The 27637-nt window shown below is 38.4% G+C and overlaps 1 protein-coding gene across 12 annotated transcripts in view; it reads right to left on the reverse strand.

The window, feature by feature from the left end:
• TNIK (TRAF2 and NCK interacting kinase) overlaps positions 1–27637 on the reverse strand; it is a 261739-nt gene that overhangs the window by 120411 nt on the left and 113691 nt on the right. For all 12 annotated transcript variants that reach the window (XM_075202119.1, XM_075202123.1, XM_075202118.1 and 9 more), the window contains exons 3-7: positions 20942–20998; positions 11325–11450; positions 9985–10095; positions 2983–3073; positions 844–974 (exon numbers count right to left, since the gene is read on the reverse strand). In XM_075202119.1, the coding sequence (XP_075058220.1) occupies positions 844–974; positions 2983–3073; positions 9985–10095; positions 11325–11450; positions 20942–20998 (516 nt within the window). The remainder of the gene's footprint in view (positions 1–843; positions 975–2982; positions 3074–9984; positions 10096–11324; positions 11451–20941; positions 20999–27637) is intronic.

A 27637-nucleotide genomic window follows, 5' to 3' on the forward strand; every position in this document is an offset into this window, starting at 1 on the left:
AGTGTTCTGGTAAGCATGTAAGCTCAGAGAAAAATCCTGCAGATGTTCGGTAAACATGTTAGCTATACAGACAAAGCTGTGCTAACAATGAGAAGAGGTGGGGATATTTTTAAGCTACATTAAATGACTCCTATTCAGAAAAATAGTCTTTTGTTTAATGCCATATTTCTATGCCAACCTTTTAAATTAACAGAACAATAATTATACAATTTGTTAGACGCTAAATAAAAAAAATACAAAGTTAAAATAAAATGCCTTTTGCTATTAAATTAACTAGTAATTCATTATTTGTTGTAAGTGTTTTTTTCTTCATACAATGAGTGAGTAGGCTATATCAGTTAATATAAAAAGACCATTTGAAGAATTGCAATAGGGAATTAAGCTCATAATAGGATTAAACTTCATAGGCATAGAATTGAAGAACAACTCTTAAGTATTTCTTATCAGGCCAAATAGTGCACCCCCCTCTTTGCTTTGTTCTTACATTATTTGCTCAGTTTTGAATAAAAAGTGTCTGTGCCAATCCTGGAGTTTCCAGACAGAAGATGAAAATGGAATGTTTGGGAGGCCAGGGCTGCAATCTATACATAGGTAGAGACAAGTACTAAAAGACTTGCAGACGTCAGTTTTACTTCAGGCATAAGATCAATGCAGCTTTCCTGAAGGATTGCATCATGTGACTTCAAATTGCAAATGAATAAAAAAAAATTTGCTGTGATTCATTTTGCCTGAGGTATTTAGTAATCTGAAACAAATTCTCTGTAATAAAATATAGCACTTAGAATAATGTACCCATACAAGAATAATATCTAGGTACAGTAGCACCACAAGTGCATAACATACCTTGAAGTCATATGTGGCATCTGGGTTTTCATCACAGGCAATGACTTCCGGGGCCATCCAATACGGGGTACCAATGAAGGTATTTCTCCTGCCTACTGTTCTGTCTAACTGTGCGCTCACACCGAAATCCACTGTTGTGAAATATAAAAAGCAAGAGTTCACTGCACTGTGCATACTAAAGTGTATCGATTGTATATACCAAAGAAAACATTAAAACCCTTTTCAAAGTCACTTTAACCTCAAATTTGTATACTTAACTTTCCAAAGTACAGATGAATGCTGCTAGAGAAACTTAAGCTATCCTTTTAGATGGGCTATAAGTCAATAAGGATTTATTATTAAAACTTCCATTTGTCTTTCCCCGTTGATGCATACCCACCAACAATCATAATTTCCATAGTTGAACAGGGGCTGAGCTTGCAGGTAAGCACATAGCCTCACAGTAATAGGAATGGCTTGTTTAGAACAGGACATGGTCTATGCAGATCGGGTGTGGCCCAAAAATGTTCCAGTTTCCAAAATCGGGAATGTTGGGAGGTATGAAGACATCAAAACGCACACCCAATGACATCAAAACAGCTTTGTTACTAGAAAACCAGACACTGCATTGGGAAAAGATTACATTAAGATAATTACACAATATTAAGATTGAAGAAGTGGCTTTAGGAGGATTATTTAGGAGTAGTATGGGATTATAGGACAAATGCACGTCACAGATCTCCTCATCTAAAGTTATTAACACCTTTGTAGAAATTACATGGACATTTTTATTCATTCATCTCTTGATAATTACAAAGAGAAAATAAAATGAGGCTAGAGTGTCCATTTGCATGTAGGGCTTTTCAGTCCTTAGCAGTACTTCTCAGCTTCAAAAATGTGTTGCTATCCAAAAAAATACTAAGTTTACACACACCTGTAAGATAAAGAAGTAATACATAACACTAAATAAAAGATATGAATGAATGAATGTATGACTTTCATTTATGGTAATCTCTACAAAGTATCAACATTTTAATCAGAGCGGTCATTAAAATATATATTTTTAAGCTATATGTCCCTTTTAATAAAGAACTATAGATAAGAAAATATAGCTGCTAAATGATATTGAACATATTACATATTTGTTATTGCAGAGCATTCATTATAAATAAAATGTTTCACTAACAGTAGTGTTACACTGCAGCAAATTAATGCTGTGCTAATAACAGCAGAATTACTGCTGTGGTCACACATTAAAGGGGAAAACACCCCCCTGTCAGCGTTGCCATCTGAAGATTTGTCATGTGATGGTGAGCAGTTTCCCCTTTACACTAATGTGCCATTATCAGAGCGATTCAGCTCAAACTAGACTTTACTAAAAGCGTAGAATTCAACCTTTGCCGTGTGAGGGCCCAGGCACAAGGACGCTTTGTTTTCTTTTATAGTATTCTGCTTATCTGTCAATACATAAATATGCAAAACACAGAACAGGCTATTACTGAAACAAAATGGGGTAAAGTGTGTACTGCACGGCAGACTAATGTGTTACTAGCATGTTGCAGTTTTGGTGTAATCTCTGTGTCGAAACAACACAGAAACGGATTAAGTGTTTTTATGCCCAAATCCTGACGCCCCCCTTACACTTATTCAGAAGTTTGCTTATGGGATTACTATACAGGAAAGCATACTTCACAACTATCTCAATTTAGACGGGACAGTCCCGATTTAAAGGCGTCTGTTCCGTAGTCCCAACTGTGGAGATGTAGAGTGGTATGATCCAACAACAGAGCAGCAGTGAATGGGGAACCAGACGCGCCATAATGCATGTGAGTGTTTTGGGGAGGGAAAGGGGCCTAATACTTTAGAAGTGCTGTGTCCATGCCCTCCTTCATGTGCGCTCCATATGTCTCGATTAGCGGACTACCAAAGTTGGGAGGTATGAGCGTGGGATTTTTTTTAATCCAAAAAATCTTTAAAAAAAAAAAAAAAGATTAGAGCTTCTGCTCAGTGATGTCACACATCAGACCTGATCAGCAAGTGCCTACACCTACTGTAAAATAGACAAAGTTATATCATATACAAAGCATGATTGTGTTTTCTCATCCCATAGGCGAGTAAATTACACGTTCAGTCTTTAGTCAAACGCATGGGTTCTCTTACCTAGCTTAACTTCTGCATTCTCGGTCAGCAAGACGTTCTGCCCCTTAATATCTCGATGAATCACCTTATGCTGATGCAGATGACTCAGACCCTGGGGAGATTGAGGGGGGAAAAGTAATTTGTAATATGTACCTCAAGGCAATTGAATGAGTTAGCAAAGAATTTCATATTTGACACCTGACAATTGATTATTATTTTGTTTCTACACCAGGGGTCTATAACTGCAGCCATTAAGACCACTTGTCTGTCACCACGGAGCTCCGCAACTGCTGCACTAAAGCAACTCGAAGATGCCCAAAATGTAGCTGCTGTGCATGAGATGGATCCTCTAATAATCAATATCTGGCAAATCAAGTCTAAAGCCTCATACAAACGTTATTTTAAAGTTTTTAACACATTCTCAAACTTACTAAAAATGAGCTATGAAGCTTATAATCTAAAAAATAACGTAAGCCGAAAGGACTTGTACACACACTTTACAAGTATTACTTTGCCTGTAGCATTCTGCAGTATTTAAGTTACTATGAAAATAAATTGTATTGGAACATTGATTTAGCACTTGCTAAGCGCTTAGCAAGCTAAAGATTTAAAGAATCTCTAGATAGCAATGTAGACTCCTGATCCTGAAGGAGTAATCTGGAAAGGGTCTTCCTACAAGATGAGCTTATTAAAGATGCATCTAAAGTAACATTTACATAAAAGCGAAGACTATGTCTAATGTCTTAGTACAGAACAAATATTACAGTCCAAATAATGTGTGGAGAAATAAGGTATTAATATCACCCTAACCAGCCTGTCCCTCGTTTCTCACAAATTGTTGATTATAGCATGTACTTTTTATAGACCTTGGTTTGTTCCCCAGCCCAACAAAGTACAACTGCAGTGTCTAATTACATGTGGATAAGGGGACATTGTAGCTCATTGTAAATATATATATTGTGTATTGTATATTGATGATGTGCAGTGACGTTGTTATTCATTGTCCTTAAAAGCGAAGCCAGGAGGGTTATGGGTAGGGATCAGGTTGCAAGATTCTGGTGAGGGGGAAGGCTAAATAGTGTCCATTGTTCTCACAAGACTAGTCCAGACATGCCATCTAGCAGGGGAGTTTCTGTGGAAGTACAGCTCATCTTCACTCCCCTCTCCAACCCCCCTATAGTCCAGCACATACCAATGTTTAATAAGGAGAGGCCCAGGGGTTTACACAGGGAGGGGAAAGCACTGTGGAAATTTGACCCTAGATATAAGGAGCCACTCCAGGGGGGGAGAAGATGTTCATTCTGAGATTTGATTCATGGAAGGTGCAGTGTAGCTGGTTCTTACCAAGGACTACAGCTGCAGCTAAGAGAATCCAGGTGACTGTAGCTCCTTAAGCTAGTGGGGTAAGGGACAGATGATGTGGTAAACCTGCCTGGCATTTATTTACTGTGTGTACATTATAATCTAGTAATTGTTTTTATTACAATAAATGTACTGTTGTACTTTTCTAACTGCATTTGCCTGAGTGACTAATAAGAACCTTAGAAGGTACTGGGTAAGCTTTTCTGGCCTAGGAAGGCACCTGTGAGTGGTCAGCCAAAGTGAAGTGGGTAGAATTGGGCCAGAAAACTCAGTATCTTCACATAATGCTTTACTAGTGTTTTTATTTATAGTATTTATTTTTAATGGTACACATATTCCATTGTGATGTACCTTTGGGGAGAGAAAGTGACACAAAGAAAATGAATAACATTTATAAAATTGGTACAAATTGATTAGGACAATGAAGTTCAACATGAGATGCAACCGTCAGGAAGCAGAACAGATACAAGGAGACCCGGGGACAGAAATTCTACAGCAGTATTTCTGTCCCAGCATTCTGGGTCTCTTTATACATATATCCCACATCTAACTGGGTTGGTGGGGACTCTCACAAGCATCACCCCTGCAGTCACACCGTAACCTAGCATTCACCACTGAGATTAGTCTGGCAGCAAATCAGAATTAATTATCTTCATTCTGATTCACTGCCAGACAGTCCCTGTACCAGGTAGCCTAGTGACTCAGCGCAAGGTAGCCCACAATGGGACTGGTCCAGGGGGCAGATGCCTCCCATCCACCAGCCGCTGACTGCAGAGGTGGTGGGAGGGTGTTACTACAAGAGTGAGGGGAGATATGTGTTATTTTAGAGGTGAGAGGTATGGGTTAATAAAGAGGTGAGAGGGGGAAATGTGTTACATCAGCGGTGTCAGAAAAGACACATATTAAAGGGGAGGGACGTGGCTACTCTCTATGTGATGGGACCACACACACTACATCCCTCTGACAGCACACTAATACTTTGTGGCAATGATCACACTTCTGTCCCCTTGGAGATCAGTGGTGAGAGGTATAGTCTAACTACAACCCCTGTAGAAAATTCTACATATTTTACAAATTTAAATGAAGTTAATTTTTATTGTTACACCTTCAAACTAGTACTCCCAATCCAGCCCTCAGACCAAAAAATGTTGTACACCCCTCGGACAGATAATAGCTAAACATGAAAAAAGAAGCTTATAAAGGCACAAAAACTGGTGGAGGTAAGTGGTCCATAAAGGTGATCTCTTATACGTTGTAAGAACTGGGTGGAGAGATGATCATAAGAAGGATTTTGGGTACAGATTCTAAAAAGGTCATAAATGTCATAAATCAGCTGCAGCATGGTAGAAGACATCAGAGAAAGAGTTTTAAGAGTGATTATTATTGGAGGGGTCAGCAAAGTAAGGAAATGCAAATTATCAAGGTTTGTGTGAGCAATTGAGAGTCCTTTAAAATGCCATTGTGCAGCCAGTACAGGGACTAGCACAAGGAGAGGCAAATACAGAGTAACATGATGTGTGGATGATTCTGATGGTCAAGTTGAGGACTAACTGGACAGGAGATAGAGATGGTCTTTGGGTGGGAAGGCCGGTTAGGAGGAAGTTACACAGTCCACGTGGAACATTAAGTGAATTTGTACTTTAGTTGAATCCCTACTGTGGACACACTGGATGCTAATTATGGCCATCAGTGATCACTTTGATTTATTTTGATAATCTAAAATTGTGGCACATCCAGAGGACAGATTTAATTAGTACCTCTGCCTTTTGAATGAAATGAAAAACAACAGGTTACCATAACAGGAAAGACCAAGATATATACACTAATAAATCAGAAGGTGTAATTTTTAAAAATAAAAATGCTACAAAACTTAAGGGGTTACATGCCAATCATGTAAAGACGATGTATAGAAATAGGAGGAATTTGGCAAGGAAAGGGTAAGAAATCTGTGCTAGGACATTATAAATAAATCAGTTGACATTGGGCCCAACAAAAAGTATCAGGAACAAGTAGCCCAACTAGTTATCCAGCAACATTATGGCTTACAATCCAGCCTTGCAACATACACACTGCAATGGTGAGTAGGATATGCAATTTAAAAAAAACAAATCGATTTGATTAAAGATCATACTAAACTTATTGAAAGTGATTACTCTATAATCTGCAGAAATACAGATTTTTCGCTTTAAGAAAAATCATTAGCACGTTTCTATTTGGTTATTAGTAAAATGTTTGGGTATTTCATAATTAAAAACTATGATCACTGTGGTTTTGATCAAACACTTGTTGTTTGCAGAGTGCTTGCAATTAGCTCTTCTCAGTTTGTGGCTCATCCCACATAGAGATGGTAATGTATCTGACTGTGTAAGACATTAACTATTTTATCATCATCAGCAAATCTTTTTGCTGTAACTCCGGTTACAAGCTTCACAATTATTTAAAATGACTAGGGTTGGTAAAAGAGTCATAGAAGTCACATTGTTATTTTTAGTACCAGTGACCCATTTGTTTGTTTTTGCAATGTCACAGTCTGGTACACTGACCAATTACAGTCAAAACGAAAGGGAAGAAGTGGAAGTATCAGTCATTTTCTGTTGGTTTTTTTTTCATTAGTCAGTCAGTATGTCACTGAAGTTTCTTTCTCCTCCTTTTCAATAAATGACTGCATAATTTAACTATAAGTGATACATATAAACCTCCATAGACCAGCACAGTAACCAATAAGGTTTATCAAGAAATCGGTTTTGGAAAACAGCTGTTTAATGTCAAGTGCCAACAGCAGGTAAATAAGTCATGGATGAAGATTCTTATCTTAGTAAGTCAAGTCTGGAATCGTATACTTGAATAGTATGTGAAGTGTGCTACTTTCTTGTTTAGCGAGAATACAATAATATATTTTAAATGCAAACACTAAGGGCCAGATTTACTAAACTGCTGGTTTGAAAAAGTGTAGATGTTGCCTATAGCAACCAATCAGATTCTAGCTCTCATTTATTTAGTACATTCTACAGAATGATAGCTAGAATCTCATTGGTTGCTATAGGCAACATCTACACTTTTTCAAACCAGCAGTTTAGTAAATATACCCTTAAAGCTTTAAGTTAGGCCCAACACATTGGTGCTCACATGGTGGCCAGTACTGCAAAACTTTTCCAAATAGGTTATAGGTTCATATTGTATCAAATACTGAATAAACCTTACACCATTGATCATTGCAGCATGTGAATATTCTGAAACATAAAGCGCTGTAAGAAGACGATTTACATATTGAACTGATATCAACTAACATTGAACGCCCCCTTACGAGCAACAAGTAATTATCATGGTAAACATCTAATTTCCTGGCAACAAGGTAATTTACCATAGTAATCCTGTGCATCTTTATAAGGGTGACTAACAGTTTAAGAATCAGATTATTTTTACAGCATTTCTAAAAACATGGGCAAAATATTTGATTGAGGTATAAAATTATTTTAGAATCAATTTCCTACAATATTAAATTATAATTCACCTTAAAGCATCATAAACAATGTAATATGCTGTAATTATGACTGAAAAATGGCCTCCTCGAAGACACTGTACTCTTTGTTTTAATTGTTTGCAAACCACATCTAGAAATTTTGAGTCTTAAACAATTAGACCAATTTAACAGTAGGTCATCAAAAGGCCTTTAGTAAAAGTCAACATCAAACTATGCACATCTATCTGCATAATGGCCCACCATAGGCTGACTCACTGCTAGCCATTTTCTGAAACAAGATGCTCATTCACTAGCGGTAATGCCTACATTACAATTTTTACACATTCATGAATATCAATCACTTGGTAATCCACAGTGACATCCTGTGCGTGTCACCAAGTATTAGCTATGAATATGAAAATTGTTGTACATACAGCTATTTACTTGACCACAATGAAAAAGTGGCCAATGTACTCAGTTCGCAGCATTACTTCTTGTGAACTGCTATAATCTTCAGGTAATTTAATGGTTTCTAAAAAATATCTAGTAAAAAATGTATTTATGTCCATTTTCTTCTCTTTCTTCTCTTATACATCCTTCCTGTAACATCCTAGGGTTACTGAAATAGGAGACTTGATTTGACATAATGTAAAATAATTTAAGCATTCTTAACAAAACAAAATGTGCTAGTTGTTGGACAAATGTAGCATATTATGTTTTTATGTATATGTTGACCTATAAAAATCCTGGAATATTTTATTGATTTTTCCTTTATGAAATGATGTTTATATTGCAATTTAAAAAGACAATCCTGACTTCATAGATGCTCCTCCCTCATGTACCCCATATTTATACGTTGCTGCCTGTCCATGATCAGAGGGGCTTCCAAGTCATCCTAAGACCTCAACCAAAACAGAGACTAGGGGCCTGATTTATTAAGGATCTTAAATTAAGAAGTTTCTTATTTCAGTCTCCTGGACAAAACCATGTTACAATGCAAGGGGTAAAAATTAGTTTTCTGTTTTGCACATTTACAAGTTAAATATTGACTGTTTTTTCATGTAGAACACATATATCAACTTTAAATTTCAGTGTACAAATAAGCTATCAAGTATTTGTGTGCTACATGAAAAAACAGTCAGTATTTAACTTATGTGCAAAACAGAAAACCAATTTTCACCCCTTGCATTGTAACATGGTTTTGTCCAGGAGACTGAAATAAGAAACTTCTTAATTTAAGATCCTTAATGAATCAGGCCCCAGCTCTTTATTTTGTTATTATTATTTAGCTCTCCTACAGGAAGGACACCCTTGTTAATATGTTTTTATGTCAATAAGGTAACTGGGACTTGTCATAAGGTAAGACTAATGATTTTCTGAGCTGCTCTTATAACCAAGAAAAGGTAAGGTAGTGCATATGACCCTTTAACAAATTTTCTGCCTTAGGCTTCATACACACTAGCGTCAATTTCAGTGTTTAACACTAGTATAACCCCTGCACCCAGCCGTTTTTGATGACCTTATACCCATTCGCAACGTTACTCGCGTTTGGAAGCGTTGCATTTTTCCAAACACAGCCTGCTCCATTCTCTTGCATTTAAAGCAAGTGAACACATTGGAGAAGCCTAGACGACCTCCACTGACCTCCCTAACGAGAGTAAAAATGCAATGAAGAACCACATGTAAAATGCTTTTGAAATATGGTTTCACTGGTATTTGTAACTGTTATAACAAACATCAGTTGTTATTGTTTCTCATTGCACAAGAGATATTTTCAAACATCAAGTAACAACATTCAGGGTGAATCAATGTTTACTGACTATGTTCATAAGTGTACAGAAAAATAACACAATTCTCCCCTAACCGGGTAATGACATTGATTTCTTTCAGAGGCCAGAAATGAAACAACCGTCCTGCATAAATGTATTCCTTATGGAGGCATTGGTAGAAGCGGTCATGAGGAATGTCATAACGTCATTGGAGGTCACGTATTCCTAATAGAATGGACGTTTTATTTTCATTTTAGAATTATAAAAAAGAACAAACTTCTCCATGGATATTGATTGGACACTTTAAACAATAAATGTACTAAGAAAATAATTTAATAAAGTATTACAACAACCCCCCCCCCCCCCCCACCCCCTCCACAAAAACACATTTACTACTCCCAGTAAAATGTAAGAATTATTTCACAGACATACCCGTAGGATCTCTCTGCAAATATACGCAATCCACTCCTCTTTCAATGTATTGCCTTTGGTGTTCTTGATTAAGTCGGTAACGGATCCAGCGCCGCAAAACTCCATCACCAGCTAGGGAGTAAATGGCAGGTTTTAGGTTTCCTATTAAGTTTTTTTCTCCCTTTTAAATAATCTGAATGCAACATCTGCTTTTCCACAACTTTTAAATAATGGCGAAAGAGAAATCAGGTTCAATGAATTGTATAGGGGCTGTATTGGGGTTCTCTAAATGCCTGGTACAGTAGTTATATCTGCTTCCATTGGGCTACATTGAAATAGAGACATAACTAGTGTTTGGGGCTCCCAGTTCTTGGAAATGGAGAAATATGACATATGTCATTAACAGGATCTTTGCTCAGCCCCAAATGGTCACCCTGTGCTGTTATTTATTCCAGGTTTACTACAAATCATCAGCCATAACACCTTTTAACCATTAAAAGTCCTTCCCCTTGACTTGGTTTATGCGGGGGTCAGAGAGCTTACCTCACGATAGCCCATCCCCTTTGAAATTGTTACTACCACTAATGTGTGGAGAACACAATGTTTTCTGGACCTCATCTCCATCCAAGTGAAGAGACCCTGTGATACTGCAATGATAGAAGTTTGCAGAGATCTCCATCCCCTTAGAACACTTATAGAGACTCACTCCAGCAAAATCTGGTGTTCAGGCCACAAAATCAAATGTGACCTAACACATATGTCAACATTAACGATTTTAATATTGGGAGAAAATAGGCCATGTCCTGATCTACCTTAACCATGTTCATTTTGGATGGTGCCAATCCTGCTTAGGCTGTTGGGGGAAAAAAAGCCCCAGGAACTTTGGGCAGGTATGATTAACACAAACCACAGGTGCAAAATAATGGACAAGTACCAGTACAGTGTTCTCCCCAGCACCTACTTCCCGGGAGCTCCACCTGGCTGTTTGTACTTGCCACTTGGCTCTTGGAGCCCAACAGAGTCCTATTATAATAGAATACATCATTGTTTCTCCTAGTATAACGGGCACTATGTGAGCACTACAGCCAGTGTGTGTTACACCACTGACCACCAGTCTGTTCAGTCCTGGCCGGCGTGGATATTAACCTCCAACATTTTAGATTAATATTGCAAAGTATTACAACTGCCCCAACCCCGCTACTTCTTGCCAGCCGGGTGGCATTAAGAACACAGCACCAGCAACCGTATGCCTTGTGAATCACTCTGTACAGCTAGATATTTTCAGTTGACAAATATAAGAAGAATATGTCATGCAAAAACTAACATTAAAACAAATGCAATTAATGTCTCCGAGTCCTTACCCATAACTGGTCATCCATTCCAGGCGGGTTCTTTTTTATAAATGCTCCATAATAAGTGGCAATATTTCTGTGATGAGAATATTTCTTAAGCATGTTAATCTCCTGCTTGATCTCTTCCTCTTCATCCTAGAGTCAGAAAACAGAGGTTTATGGTTAGCTACAACACAAACTTCTATATTCCTTTAAGAATCACCACCACTAATATGTTGGAATATATTAGTATAATATGGGCTGGGCTGACATTCTTTGCTCATATCGTGGGGGAGATTAATGGCGAGGTCGCATAGGAAACTAATGTAATGTGTTTTACAGTATTACAGTACAGAACACATCTCTCATTTTTGCTCGCACCTCTAACAAGCAAAGATTATCAGAAACATTTTGCGGAGACACATTGTGCAAGGTTCCAACGGGGCCTCATGGCTAATTTAATCTCCCCCAAGTCTTGGCTTTTTACGTATTCGATGCTTCCACTATTTATGCTGCTCTGTTGAGTCCATCATCACCATCATTTATTTATATGGTGCCAGCAAATTCCATAGTGGTTTACAATGGGGAACAAACACAGTAATAAAACAATACTGGGTAATACATACAGGGGTAAGAAGGCCCTGCTCACAAGCTTACAATCTCTGGAGAAGCCTGCTTGACACAACATATGTCAGTAGACACACTAGTTTGGAATTCTAGTTTACACAACAGGAATTTATGAAATAAAAGACTAATAAGTGTGGTGGAAAGTATATATTTCTCCCATGGGAAGACCTCGTGGTGCAGTTTGTTGATGTTGTATATGTAGAAGCAGTTGCCGACCAGCAAATTTACAGCATAGCAGTTGTGTGCTATAGGAAAAATCTATAGTTCCTTGTTAGTAATTATATACTTAACCACTTTCTATCTATACCCTCCAGGAGAACCCAGAGGATAGGTGAACTGGGAGTGCAGAGTGGGGTGAGGCATCAAACCGCTCCAAATTCTGAGGTCAAAACATGGACACCCATAATAATCTGCCGGCTCATTGTCGAGGGAGATGTAGCTGCATGTATGTAGCACAGGGTGAACCTATGCAGTCTGCATTGAATAGAGGTAGGTATCCTTATCAGTCTCATGTGCCTACACACCACAATAGTCAGTGTCGAAACTACCATTGGTGCAGCAGGTGCGCGTGCACCGGGCCAATGGAGATAATGAGGCCCACAGCATGGTGAACTAGGGGTCTGTGGGCCCCGGTTCCCTCCTCCCCACTTCACTGCACCGGGGCCCACAGCTCACCAGCTCTACCTCTGATAAAAGTGCATGCAACAAGATAATAGCCTAAACTGATAAAAGAGAATGTCCATCTACATTACATTATTGTATTGTATGCTTGTTGAAGGGAAACTGAAATTGACAAATAAAACCCCTTATTTTAAAACTCCATGCATGATATTTTCATACGTGCATACCTCCCAAATATCCTGGTTTAGGCGGGGCGTTTCCTATGGGGATTGTGCCTCCCTCCCACCAGTCGTCACCTTTATCCTGACTACCGGGAAGGTAGAAGGATTGTAGCAGGTGCGCACAACAATTCAAAGGTCTTTTTAAGGAAAGGGGGATTGGGGGCATCCTAACTTTAGAAGCACTAGCGTGACAAACTCGCCCACATAGCATGACCACACTACATTTTTTAACGCATTCCGACGGGCTTTGATTTGGACAGGGACTAATTTTGAGAGGCGGGCTACATGTGAAAGATATCAATAAAATGTTTATTATGCAGACTAAAATCCAGTTTTGTAACATTAGTTGGGGGGGGGGGGGAAGATAATGCTGTTCCTTATTTACTGACATTAAAGAAAATTGTATAATGGAAAATATTTGCTGTATTTCTATAAAATTATGATTGTAATCAGCCAAGGTAAAAAATAATAATAAAAAAAAGCCAGTTCTCAGTAGAGATGGGCGGGTCCGGTTCCCCGAGAACCGAACCCACCCGAACTTTGGGTATCCGAGTACCGAGCTGAGGAGCTCGGTACTCTCCCGCCCGCTCCGAATCCAAATCGAGGCCGAACGTTGTCGTGACGTCGTCGGATCTCGGGGCTCGGTTCTCGCGATACTTCAAGATTATAAATACACGCCTCCACAGCAATCCATCGCCATTTGACAGAGGGAGAGAGCAGGGTGTAGTCACAGGCTGATTAGAGCAGGGACAGAGAATCCAATATTCTTATTCCAATTGTTGTAACAAAAATCGCTAGAGAAGAAAGGAGGATAGAGGTTTTTTTTTATGTTCAATATTTGGCACTCCCCAGTGCTTTTGGGGTGTCCCCCCTAATTGTGCATAAATATTTCTGGCTGTCAAAATGACTGTCAGCAGTATCTTACGAAATAATTTTTAGCACTACAAGTGCTTTGGGCTGAGAATGGATTCAAAGCAGTCCACATATGAGCAGAATGAGCAACCAGGTTCTGTCACCAGTCCTGATGTTAGTGTTCCCAGTACGTCATCTGGGCAAGGCAATGTCAAACTACAGAGTGTTTCGAAATCAGTCCAAAAAACAAAAACAAAAAAAAAATTTACTGTGTTGAAGCGAAAAAGAAGTGCCGATAAAAAAAAAATTGCCAACATGCCATTCTACACACGCTGTGGCAAAGAGAGAATGAGGCCTTCACCTTTGGCTATTAGTGGCAGATCCCAAAAAGTTACTGAGCCTACAATTGGTGCACAACTACTGTTACGCGTCAAAGCCGAGCTGCAAGATAACAGTAAGGCATTAGAGGATAATGTTTGCTTGGATTCACAAATGACACCAATCCCTGTGGAGAGTCCATCCAACAGTGGGATGTCTAATCGTGATCATTCTGCTGATGTGTGCCTTAATAGCCCGAATGTAGCCGGTGATATAAAAACTGAGGATGCCACTTTGGAATTAGAAGAGGATGAGGGGGAGATTTGTGTAGGCGACGAGGGCGCTAATGAGGATGTTGATGAGGATGAGGTTGTTTGTGTAAGTCCTGCACCAGTGGCAGCAGTTCTGGCACGTGACAAGAAAAAGGCTATTGTCATGCCTGGGCATAAAACAAAAAAATCTACTTCTTATGTGTGGAATTATTTCTACCCAAATCCAGACAACAACTGTATAGCCATTTGTAGTGTATTTCAAGCCACAATCAGTCGTCTATGTTACGCCATTTAACGAGGAGTTCATGGCAAAGTGTTGAGAAAAGCTGAAAGTTCTTCCCAAAAAATTACAAGCACTCCATCATCAGCTAAGACCCTTCGCTCACCGACATCCCGACGGCTACAAAATACACCCACCACACCATCATCATCAATATCCTCAGTAGCGCTCGGAGTTAGCCCGGCATCCCACTTAAGGCTGGATGACTCCTGCACTATTATTGATTCCTCTAAAGAAAGCGTTAGTCCCACTGCTGCTGCTGCTGCTGGGGGTGAATCGTCATCCCAGAGGCAGGTCAAGAAAATGAGCAGTCCTACATTTCAGCAATTAACTGTGAAACAATCATTTGGGAAGGGAAGCAAATATAACAGCAGTCACCCAGTCGCCAAGCGAATCACAGACGCCATGGCTGCAATGTTAGTGTTAGATCTGCGTCCAATCTCCACAATAAACGCAGCTGGTTTTTCACAGTTAATTGAGGTTTTGTGTCCGCGTTACAGAATTCCATCCAGACACCATTTCTCCCGTAAAGCAATTCCACAACTATACCAAAAAGTGTGTAAAATGTAGATTGCGCTGAAAAATGCCATTCTGCCCACTGTCCATTTAACCACAGATATGTGGACAAGTGGAAGTGGCCAAACCAAAGACTATATGACTGACAGCCCACTGGGTTGGTCATTCACCTTCACCAGCAGCAGCATGTACACCACTACGTAACAGTTGTCACAGGCAGGCCACTCTTTGTATCACTGGCTTCACTAACAGGCATACAGCTGACAATTTTTTACGCAAACTGAGAGATGTGATTGATGCATGGCTTATACCACTTGTACTCTCCCCAGGGTATGTCATTTCTGATAACGCCAACAATATATTGCGAGCATTACAGCTGGGTGATTTTCAACACATTCCCTGTTTTGCTCACACCATCAACTTGGTGGTGCAGAGCTTCCTACGAAATAACCGTGAGGTGCAGGAGATGCTTTCGGTGGCCCGTAAAATTTCAGGCCATTTCAGGCATTCAGCCACAGCATGTAGGAGATTACAGCAGCTCCAAGAGCAATTTAACTTGCCCTGCCACCAACTTAAGCAAGAGGTGGTAACTAGGTGGAATTCCACCCTGTACATGCTTCAGAGGATGGAGGAACAGCGCAAAGCCATCTAAGCATATTGCACAAGCTATGACATTGGGAAAGGAGGAGGGATGTATTTTACTCTTGCACAGTGGGGAATCCTTTCAGTGCTGTGCAAGGTGCTGAAACCATTTGAAGTTGGGACGTGTGAGGTGAGTGCAGACTCTGCTAGTTTGAGCCAAGTCATTCCTTTAATTAGACTATTGGAAAAGCAGCTTGAGAAAATGAAGGAGCTGAAAACAAGCAATTCAGCAAAGTATGTTGGCCTTGTCGATCAAGTACTTAATACCTCGAGGATCATTGTGAAGCGAATTAAGATCTTGAACTCGGATCAGTACGTTTTGGCCACTGTGCTTGATCCAAGGTTTAAAACCTACATTGAGTCTTTACTTGTAAATGAGCGAGATGTGAACTTTTGCAAGGAGCTATTGCTCAGCAAGTTGGCCGCTGAACTGGGCCTCGGCTTGACGACGTGTCCTCCTTCACTTTCTCAAGCTGCTGCTGCTCGTAAAAAATTAAATTTCCCAAAAAGAAGCAGGGAAGACGCAGGGGGCAGACCAGAACAATTTAACATCTGGGCTGGTTTGAAGGATTTTTCCAAAAAATGTGTCACTTTGCCCATAACTCCATCCAATACGAGTATAAACATGCAAAGGATGGTGGAGGATTACTTTCAAGAGGTAGTTGATATGGAAATGTCAGACAGTCCCTTTCCTTACTGGGAAGAAAAGCAGGCCATTTGGAAACCCATGTACAAACTTGCTTTGCAATACTTAAGCTGCCCACCCTCCAGTGTTTACTCTGAAAGAGTGTTCAGCACAGCAGGGAACCTAGTCAGTGATCGCCGTAGAAGGTTACTTCCCAAAAATGTGGAGAAAATGATGTTTATAAAAATGAACTACATCTTCCACAAGGAAGGCCTTCACCATCCAAGACATCCAAGCACTGACTGTTCTCTAATGGCGGATTCAAGCGGCAATGAATTGATAGTCTGTGATGATGACGTACACACTGATGAGGGTGAGGATGAAGCTGAAGATGATGACGATAACATCTTTTTAAAACTTTCTATGTAAGTGTAGGATGCAATCTACCCCCAAAGAGGAAAGGGACTTGGGGCATTTCCATATCACGTACCGTCTTGAAAGGCTGCTGTTTGGGCAATTTCACCTTAAGGGTAGGGTGTCATAGACAGGGTGACCCCAAACTGCCTTTGTCCATTTCTCTTAATATTGTACAGTCTATAACGGCTGAATTTTTTTGTATTTTCGACAAGTGGAGGGGGGCCTATAGAGCCAGAAACCAAACTGGCTTTGTCCATTTCAATTAATATTGTACAGTCTATAACGGCTGAATTTTTTGGTTTTTTAAACAAGTGGAGGGGGGCCTATAGAGACAGAAAGCAAACTGCCTTTTTCCATTTCTTTACATATTTAACTATAAGTGTAGGGTGTAATATACATCCAAAGACGATGGCTGCATTGCCAATATGCATAGATGGAGAGGAAGTCAATCTGTTTTGTGGGTAGAATAAATGAAGGCCTACCTACCAGGAATTAAACTGTTTTTTGGATGATTTATTACCTCTACAATTAGATTACTTATCTATGAAACAGTTGGAGTACAAAATAGCAAAACAAAACCAAACAAAAAAACAAAACCAAAACACGCAATGGCGGTTTTGCAAAACTAAAACCAAAACACAATGGTAATCCAGATCCAAAACAGAATCCAAAACCAAAACACGGGGGTCAGTGACCATCTCTAGTTCTCAGCTGCAATGAGCAACTTCTGAATCATTTTCTGATTATCCATATGTTTTTCTGTAAAGAAAAGGTAAAAACAAAGCAGTTTACCCTCTTTTACAACACATCTAAATAATATTTTTCTATTTTAAGTTCCACTTTAAAAAATATGTAGTCTCTCTGTAGAAACAGTGTCATAAATGCTGCTTCATATGCTTAAAAGGAAAATATTTTAAACAAATGCAATTTTACACATGTAATATACTATGAGGAGACACCGGAAATATTTCTATGCAACACAGACCTGTGGTACAATGTGTTTTTATCCATAATACTTTACACAATTATATCTCACCTCTGAGTGTTCCGCACACAGTAACAATGCTTCTGAGGAATGTTCCATGTTAACAAGTTTATTTTGGAACATTGGAATGACCTTAACTAGGGGTTTTCCAGATAACAGAAGGAAAGGGTAACAAAAACATGTCAGTGATTAAGTGGAATATCTAACTACTGTTGACAAGACTATGGATATCCTCCATTTAAACAATATTATTCCGGAAGTAACTTTGTGCAGCTAGAAATTCTCTTGAATTAGAGAACGTCATGTTAAGCAATGGCATTTCTAAGCTATAGCTTATTAAAGAAGACACTGAAAACGAGAATCCCCTAATGACAAAAACATTTAAGTGCAGTGGCTATAAAAAATGTTTACCCCTTTGGGATTTTGGTATATTTAATATATCATATTTTCTTATATCATGAAATAAAAATTCTTATATTTGTTAACTCTCTCTACTGATCACTCATTGCTGTAAATACAGCTCTCAGTCTATTTGGCAAAGGTTCCATCATCCTTCTATGGGGCCAGTTGGTGAACACCCCTTTTCTAATTATGCCAAAGCTGCTCCATGGGATATAAGGTATTGTGCCCTTCGGAAAGCAAGCAGTGTTAGGCATGCGCCAAACACAGTTCCTGGCTTTGAGGCGAAGCAGCTGAATTTTGGTTGCATCAGACAAGAGAACGATCTTCCGCTTTATATATAGGGTCTCCATATACTTTTTGGAAAACATATTTAAGAATTGCCTAAGTTATAGTTGTTCCACGGACCACTTCTCCCAACTCTGCTAGAGAGATGCCCAAGGCCTCTCTGTGGTCTACGTATATAAACATTTTCAGATTTACTTTGAAATTTCTATGATCTTCTTGATTAAACGATTGATTGGAAATCTGTGGTGCCTCTCACATATAGGTGTATTTATTTTAAAATGAACCAAAATGTTTTAATTTTACACAGGTGGATTCAGTTTTTCATGTGACCACTTATGAAAAGTGATTGAGCAAGATGTGTTTGCTATACACTATCTTAACAAATGGGGGAATACTTATGTAATATATTATTGTCACAAGGCAATAACATGACATCAGGAGACCTTGTTACAAGTCCTCTTCTGATTAATAGCTCAGCCCAGAAAATGATGTGCGATGCTGTGTGTATGCCATGGGATCACTTTACATTTAGAAAGCTCCTTGAATCTAAACATTTACCATAATTCTGTTACCATACAAGTCTAAGACCAAGTGCCCACAAGCGATTTAACAATGCAAGTTCAAATGCCAATGAGACCGGTTCTCAAATGCAAATGTGTTTGACTTGTGGTTGTTAACTTGCGGTTCTATATCTATATATTACTCCATTGACCTCAATGCATTCCACTTGTGTTTAATGCACTGAATGAAGCAGGCAGCGTTTGGAAAACCTCAATGCTCCCAAACAAGAGTGACATCATTGGTGGGTATGCATTCTCTGGAGCCAATGGGTACCATTTTCAGGCTCATTTTCATGCACTATAATGGTGGTAAAATGCTAATACAATGTATAAATCTGTGGCCTCTGTTCTCTTTAAAAATGGTGATAATTTTTAAGGATTTCAAAGTCTTTCTTTACAAAATTGTACTAATCATGGCAGACACACTTTTTTTAAAAATGCTCAATAATAACAGTGCAAACAGCTATGATGTTTCTAATAGCAACCATTGCAAGTTATAAATAAAAGGAAGTAAATATTTGGTTGCTATGGGTTACAGCTATGGTCAAATTTAGCATCAGGCACAGTAAGCCAGTGCCTAATGCCAGCAGAGCCAACTTTATCAAACTTTTTCCTTTAATTAAAGAAAAATCTACTTGTGAATTTAATTAAGGTTAGGTGAATTGTGTAGGGTACTGACAGTATCCACTGATCTATAACACAATTGGCAATGCTATAGTATGCCTGGCCTTGTCTACAGTACGTGAGCTATTTAGCTTACAGCTATTTAATATGAATAGGTGCATAGCAAAGTGCGCTGCCATGAGTGAAACCTCATTAACTAAACATATGGTGAAAACTGGTGCAAAAAGAAAAGGTAGTGTTAGCATAGCATTCTCTGTACAGCGCTGCGAAATTAGTGGCACTATATAAATAAATGGTGATGATGATGATAGCAGACAGAAGTTTCCTTTGATTTCCTACTACACAAGAACATTGACAGAATGTTTGGTTGCTATAGGCAACCCCTCCTTTTTAATTTGTAAAAATATTTAAATAAAATCAAAAACAATATATTGCACATAGAAAGTGTTTTTTCAGTGAAAGCAATTTTATGTATGGAAATGAAATTTGACACCAAATGACCTATTTTTACAAATCTTAAACAAAGCTATACAACAGAGGAAAATACACTTTTCTACATTTTGTCATGGAGGAATAAAGACAACTCTGCATGGAAATTGTGGCACTTCACTATGCATATATTTATTTAAATAGAAACTAGTATTTGCTTAAGTTCCTAAAAAGCTAATGCTTTCCTAACATTGTATCTTTTGCTCCACTCCGGTAAATCCAGAGATGGATTAAAGGTCTCGTGGAACCAGAGATGAAAGGTCATGTTAGGCTTATTGTACATTTAGACAAGTCTGCTCCTCAGACACTTTCCATGTTAGCAATAACATTCATTCTACCTATCAAAATAAAGAGGAAGATGATTGCTACTTGTATAGTTCCAGTGGTTTTATAGTGTATATAGCATTTTATGGCCATTACACGGATACTTAGGAGCTGCTTACTATCTCCCTTTTTTTTTTTTTTTTTTTTGAATGGTCAAGTAACAAACAGAACCGAAATGCACTGTCAGTAAAAAAACAAGCAATAGAAGCACATCACAGATAACATAATATAAAATCAGTATAAAGATATAAATAATCAGTGCAACAATATGCGTGTATGGTAATTGACCAAGGATTTTTAAAGATATAAGGGTGGGAGCGAAATGCCTCGACAGAGTGGCATGACGCAGGAGGAAAAAAGGAGGGAGACTAGTACAGTAGAGAACAGGAAAGGAAAGGAAAGAGAGAAGAAAAGAGAAAGAGAGGGGTTTACGGGAGGAGGACGGACATGTGTAAGTGTAGAGTCAAGTTGCTTACTATCTTTCAAACACAGCTAGAATGTAATTTGCAGAAATATATGATGTATTATTCAGAAACCAGCCTAATCAGTTTCAAACCAGTAATTGAAGTAAATGAAAGGTACATTACCCCTGTGACGTCCATGACCTTAATGGCCGCCAGCTGCCCAGTTTTAACATGACGACCCTGTAAAGAAAAAATAAAAGTACATAAAAATATAATTGATACAAATGTTAGCAGCCGTGCGTGTTGGAACCATTTATCTGGATTAATGCACCACAAGTTTAGTCATTTCTAGATGAGTCTTTGATGCACTGTAAAATAAGCAGATATGTTGACATTTTGACACAAAAAGGGAATGGAGTGCAAGGCCATGTACTCATCAGTGAGTCAGCCACTGTTTTGTATGCAGAACACACACTTCAACAAATAAGCACTATAAAAACCGCAACTGCATAAAAGATAAAATTCTCACAAACTTTAATTTTTAACCCCTACAGTAACAGTTTGGCTTTATATAAAGCAGTGTAACAAACTTGTAAATCAACTTGTTTAACTCACAGAAACGTTGCCAAATGAAACCAAGAGTGAAAAATGTTCACAGGGTAAATTCACGGTTGTAAATAGCAAAGGTGCTATCAAATTACCAGACTTGTAGGATTTGAGAGTAACCTGTACGTCACCCAGCACTAATCCAGTATCATGTCAGATAACGAGAGAGCTGATCTGGGTACATGGAAAATTAAATGCACAATGGGAGAACACCTCAACAAATAAACACACTAAACTTAACGACTGAAAAACTTGCTGGAGCCCTCAGTTCAAACCCCAATGATAGCGCTTTATGACCATGGACAAGTCACTGTCATCACATGTACCAAAAACTACATAGAAGGCTTAACTTGTCAGGGAAACCCTACATGAACAATTCCACAAACTGCAAGTGGTAAAGTTGCACGCGCGATATAAAAATAGCAAATAAATAAACTAAAGCAAATCTGAAAAGGTTCACAGATTGCCCTTAATAAAATATTCTGTTACAGATCTGTAGAAACCAAGCATTTGAATGAAGGGTGTTGTCATGCACATGGTTGCAAGCCGAAAATCATTATAATATATAACAAACCATGTGAATATGTCAATGAGACTGTAGAGGTTGTTAGAGAAGGTGAGGACCACAAAAAAGTCTTGTTGCACCCCACGCTACTAAACGGACAGCGATGTTATATTTAACTACCTCGACTTTAATATTATCCACTGGCCTACTTTTATCTTACGTATAGAGCTCCAGAGGATAAACAACTTCATTGGTTTACAAAAAAAATTCTTTTATACCAAAAAGTATCATTGCATACATTTCACAGAATGTCTTTTAAATGTCATCAGGCTCACATCTATATTTCTTACATTGTAGTGTATGCAGCTGTTCCTATAATTTGCAAAGAAAAATATATCAGCATAACCAATACCCCTGGAACAAAAAGATGACTAGACTCACTGAATTATAATAATCTTTATTTTGTTCTTCTAGCTATCAGAGTTGTCAACTTCAGCTGAAACTGGAGGATCATTAAGAATATTTCCGTTTCGTACCATTGACTATTCTTAAAACCTGTATGTAATTGTATCTTGTAGGTGTTTCTCAAATTTTAAAAAATGCTTAGTGCGTGATTATGCGAGGAGGACTCATATTCCAATCCATCAAAAAGGCATAGAACAATTAGTTTTGAAAAAGGGATATGGAGGAAGGTTCCTTATTGATCCACATGTGTAAAATACATTTCCTAGCTATCCATTATATTGATTATATAATCAATACAAGTTACTTACATCCCTTGGGCAACATTGAGGGTGTAGTAATCAGCCCCAAAATTGCCAACTTGCCAGTCAAAGAGACATAGTGAAGACGACGAGTAGAGGAGAAATGTCGAACATGTCTCCAAAACTGGTAAATGCAATGTATGAAAATAGCACCATTTGCTTGACAATTAGGACAAACATCTGATTCAGCGAGTCCAAATAGGAATCTCCTTTGGGTAGACAGATAACCTTTATGATATATGTTATAAAACATCTCTCTATATATACACTAAGGGCTAGATTTACTAAGCTGCTGGTTTGAAAAAGTGGGGATGTAGCCTATAGCAACCAGATTCTAGCTTTCATTTATTTAGTACCTTCTACAAAATGACAGCTAGAATCTGATTGGTTACTATAGGCAACATCCCCACTTTTTCAAACCAGCAGCTTGGTAAATCTAGCCCTAAATGTTAAGACAGATACAGAGTAAGGGAGAGTTCCTAAAATGGAGTCTAGGGGTTTGAAAAAGTAGAGATGTTGCCTATAGCAACCAATCATATTCTAGCTTTAGAATGTACTAAACCAATCAGATTCTAGTTATCAATTGTTGCTATAGGCAACATTTCCACATTTTCAATCCCACAGTTTAGCAAATATACCCCTAAAGCTCCATGAGAGAAAATCTCCAGACAGGAAGATAGTCTAAATTTAATTTTCATATAGTCAATAGGGGTATGTAATAATTTATAGTGAATGGAAATAGCTTTTTTATACCTGTAAGAGGTTGAAATTCTGCCACATCAAAAGACCAATCTAATGGTGATTAAAGGTTAGATAATTGAGCTAGTGTAATGCCGAGCTTGGTGTAATGCTAGGATGTGTGTGAGTGGTATCTAATATTTATCTATAATTTGTGCAATTAAAAGAGGTGTTATAGAAAAGACATTTACCACTGTTCAGATAGTTTTAATTCCCTTGCTCAGCCATGTGGTAAAGTAACTGTGTTTACCATTTTTGAATTATGGATCTGGAACTTATGGTTAAAAATGAGTGACGACTACTGAAGGTTCCATTTATGGTGAATGGAGTTGCACACTTTCCAAGTTGACATTAATGGGACTAGATGATTGACAATCATCTAGTCCTCACCAAGGACTTGATAAAATGTTGTATTTGAGGAATTTTGGCCTATACCTCCTTACAACACTGGTTGAAGGTATTGGTTTATGGACAACTCTCTGAAGGCCAATGGGATTGAGGACCGGACTTCGACTTGGCCAACCTTGATTTTTTCTTTTTCTTGCAACCAAGCAGTTGTAGACTTTCTGGTATGCTTAGGATCATTGTCCTGCTGCATGATACAAATCCAGCCAAACGTCAGTTGCTGTACAGAACTTCCCAGATATAAAGAGGAGTTCATAGTGGACTCTGTGATCCTATAGATGTGAGGTTCTTCTGGTAATAAGCTGCACTGAGCTTTGATCAAACATGTGTCACAAAAACTCCAATTTGACCTTGGAAAATATGTAATTTGCAATGACTTGATAAACCCTTCCAGGAAGTAACAAATCATTGCAGATATCTTCTCCTTTGCATGGTGTTAATACAAACCTAAATGCTTCAGACTAAAACTTCTAAAAGTTCTGTTTTTACATAGAGGTGGTAGCAGTTCTTTACTGAAACAGAAGCAGCGAAGGCAGACTTAGTAGTTTTTCACACATGGTTTCTTTTACTTTACAAAATCTGATATGGGTTATTTGTCTCAGGAGATTATCAAGTTTTTGGACTTGATGAGAACTAGATGATTGTCAGTTATATCTTGATATCTGGAAACAAGTTTGAAAGGAGGTGTACACTTTATTTCACATGACTGTATATTGGTAAATGTCACAACAAGCTTATTTCTTTTTAAAGGCAGTAAAAAGAATGTAGATATCTTAACAGTTGTTTTTTCTTTTTTATGTAATCATAGCAATGTGCTTATTTCAAATACAACAGTGAAAATCAGCTACGGTCTGTCATTGCTGTTCAGGTGCCGCTTCTCTAAAGCACCTCTCACCCTGGCAACTGCTAGGGGAGCATATGAGCACAAAGACTTCTGGATTGCATTGCAATTGGCTGCCACGGTGCTCATTCAGGAGATTACTGCTGAATTTGCCAACCACAATCAAATCATGGAGGGGGCATGCTGACACACCCTCTGTGTCTCTAGTTGCTGTGAGGATAAAGCCAGGAGTTGCCTTTTAAGGACGTGTTGCCCAGACAACAGCTGAATTCACTGCTGTATCCATAAAACATTCATTGAAGAAACTAAAAACAATGTTTCATTTAATAAAATGAGCTTAGGTTATGAGTTGTTGAATACATTAGGGGAAGAGTTCTACAAATACGACTGCTACAATGATTTAAATAACTGAACATATGTACACAAATAACTAAAATTAAGGACTGGTTAGTGCTCAAAGGCAGAAAAGCCACAGATCATTGCTAAATAAATGGCGGAAGAAAAGGACATTTAAAAAACAGACAGATGTGTATCCAACCATCATTTTGGGAATATGCAATCGAAGTCCCATACTGGCTGTGGGTTCCTGACAAGCTATTACTTAAACATGTAATCATCTAGTTTACTTTTTGGATACCACATTCAGTAACTTTCTCCAGTCAGAATGTATAGTCTCCTCATTGACTCATTAAAGGTCTTGGCACAATGCTCCTGTAGTGCAACATTGCATTGCATCAAATGAAAAACCATAGTTGCCTATTCTCTCGGAATGTCAGGAAGACTCCTAAATTAGACGGGGGGATGGGGGGGCCACATACCAGACTCTTGGGAGTACAGGCAATTCTCCCAAAGTGCTTTCCTATCATATCACGGTCCAAACTCACTTGTCCTTTCTTAATTAGCAATATTGTAGCAGTATGGTTTGCAACAAGCTTGGCCAACCTGGGCCCTCTAGATGTAAGTGTGCTAGTTAGTTCTACAGTAGCTGTAGCTTGTGGAGGGAGTCACAGATTGCCTATCAGTGGGAGGGCAGATGTCAGCCTCTGAAACATGTTTATACCATAATCGTCCATGGTATTTTTTGGTGCCTCTGTATCCAACGCCCCATCCCTACACCTACCCACCCCAACACAGCTGGCAGAACCACGGGATGCCCATGTCCAGGGTCTGCACCCCTGAAGTTACCATATCAGAACTCTTAATTGGACGGGTGTATTAAAAGCCCTTGCACCATGGTTGCCAAATGTCATTTACTGACTGTCAATAAAAATAGTCAAATGTTTGCTCGTCAGTAAAACAGAAATAGATCAGTAAATATATATATAACATCTAACAGGACTTTAAGGAGTCACCTAACTCTAAAAATTAATCACTTTTCACATGGCGACGTTGCAGGGATTTGTATTACAAATGCAGAAGTACATAGTACATGGTCATGAGCTATTTTGTATAGTTCCAGGACACTGCTCTCCTCCTGTAGCACTGACCGAGTTTCTGTGGTCACAGAAGTGCACAACTGACATTTCAAGTTTAAATGGATTAAAACTTGATTAGTTTAAAGTTACATTTTGTAAATACGATATGACATTGGTGGAAATACTGGAACCAGGTAGCCAAAAACCTAACATGATGTGAAGTATGTGTGCTTCTTCTAAACCGTAGTAGCGATACTTCAAGTGACTGTATTGTAACTCTGACATGATCCTAACTAAGAAAAGCAGTTCATTCCCTACATCTCAGCACAAAAGGCATTAAAGACCGGTGTAAGGAGTTAATTAAGTTTCACGTCACAATTCAAATGCAAATAACATTGCGCAATCATGAAAAATATGTTTCCAAAGGTCTCAAAAAGCCAACAGCTACTTAAAAATCAAACAAATACTCTATAATCTCCCTTCTTCGACTATTTCCAATCTAGAAAAACAAACATATCCACGTCTCATATTAGTTAATTAAGAATGATGGTAGATAGGCCATGAACAATGATACTGCACAAGAATATGGCTTAGAGGGTGTCATGTACCAGTAAGTCAACAATGACACCATCTAAGAACACGGAAGATTCATCTATGAGCACTTTGGTGGAAAAGCATAGGCACACTTTGATAAATGTAATAAAACACACAGAAGTGATACGTGCAATAAAGACACTTCCGACATCCACCCACTCATGATGTAAACCATAAATGAGGCTAAAGTCCAATGCCAAAGTTCCACTCCACCATGTGCGTTTTCAGGTGGATCCGTAAAGCTTGACACAGATTTATTTTTAGGAGGCAGTTCCAAGGACCGGGAGTAGGCACACTTGCACAAATAAAGCAGGAGAGGTCTGCAGCATGTAGGTTCACAGATTTACAATTATTACAGTATACTCATTTCTTTGTAGACTTATAGGACACAATTACAAATAAATCATACTGAACAAGAAAATCACATTCTCTAACATTAAATATCTTTAATAATAATTTTTATAATTTGAATAAAGATTTAAACTTTTTTTTATTTCTATAGTACAAAATTTGACTCAAAATTAGAAATAAAGAAAGATACATATGAAAGCATTAAAAGTGGTAGATTGTACTTCAGTAAACTGGATTAAATCAGAACTAGTGTTTTTTCAAGTTTTCAAATAAGTGTGTTTTTTTTCTTTACATGCGGTTTATTAAAGAAAAGGGAGAGGGATATATTTTGATACTAAGTAAAGATATGTTCCAATATTTCTACAGTCTCCTTAAAGTCTTATACTGGACACCACTCTCTGCTTTATACCTCACACCCGGCCTCTTTCCCAAATTCTGTCACCTGCACCGTTCCAAATATTGCTAGAATAGAACCTCTTTCAGCAAAAACTCATCCATTCTTTTCACATCTCCACCTTCGACTACTGAAATCTCTGCCTATCTGGCATTCCTTATATATCCCTGCTTCAATCCATCCTAAATGCTACGACAAGACTAATATACCTCTCTCACCGCTCCACAATAGTCGCATCATTCCACAAATCCCTACACATGTTTCCC

The sequence above is a fragment of the Mixophyes fleayi genome, chromosome 3 (genome assembly GCF_038048845.1).
Source record: "Mixophyes fleayi isolate aMixFle1 chromosome 3, aMixFle1.hap1, whole genome shotgun sequence".
Lineage (NCBI taxonomy): Eukaryota > Metazoa > Chordata > Amphibia > Anura > Limnodynastidae > Mixophyes > Mixophyes fleayi.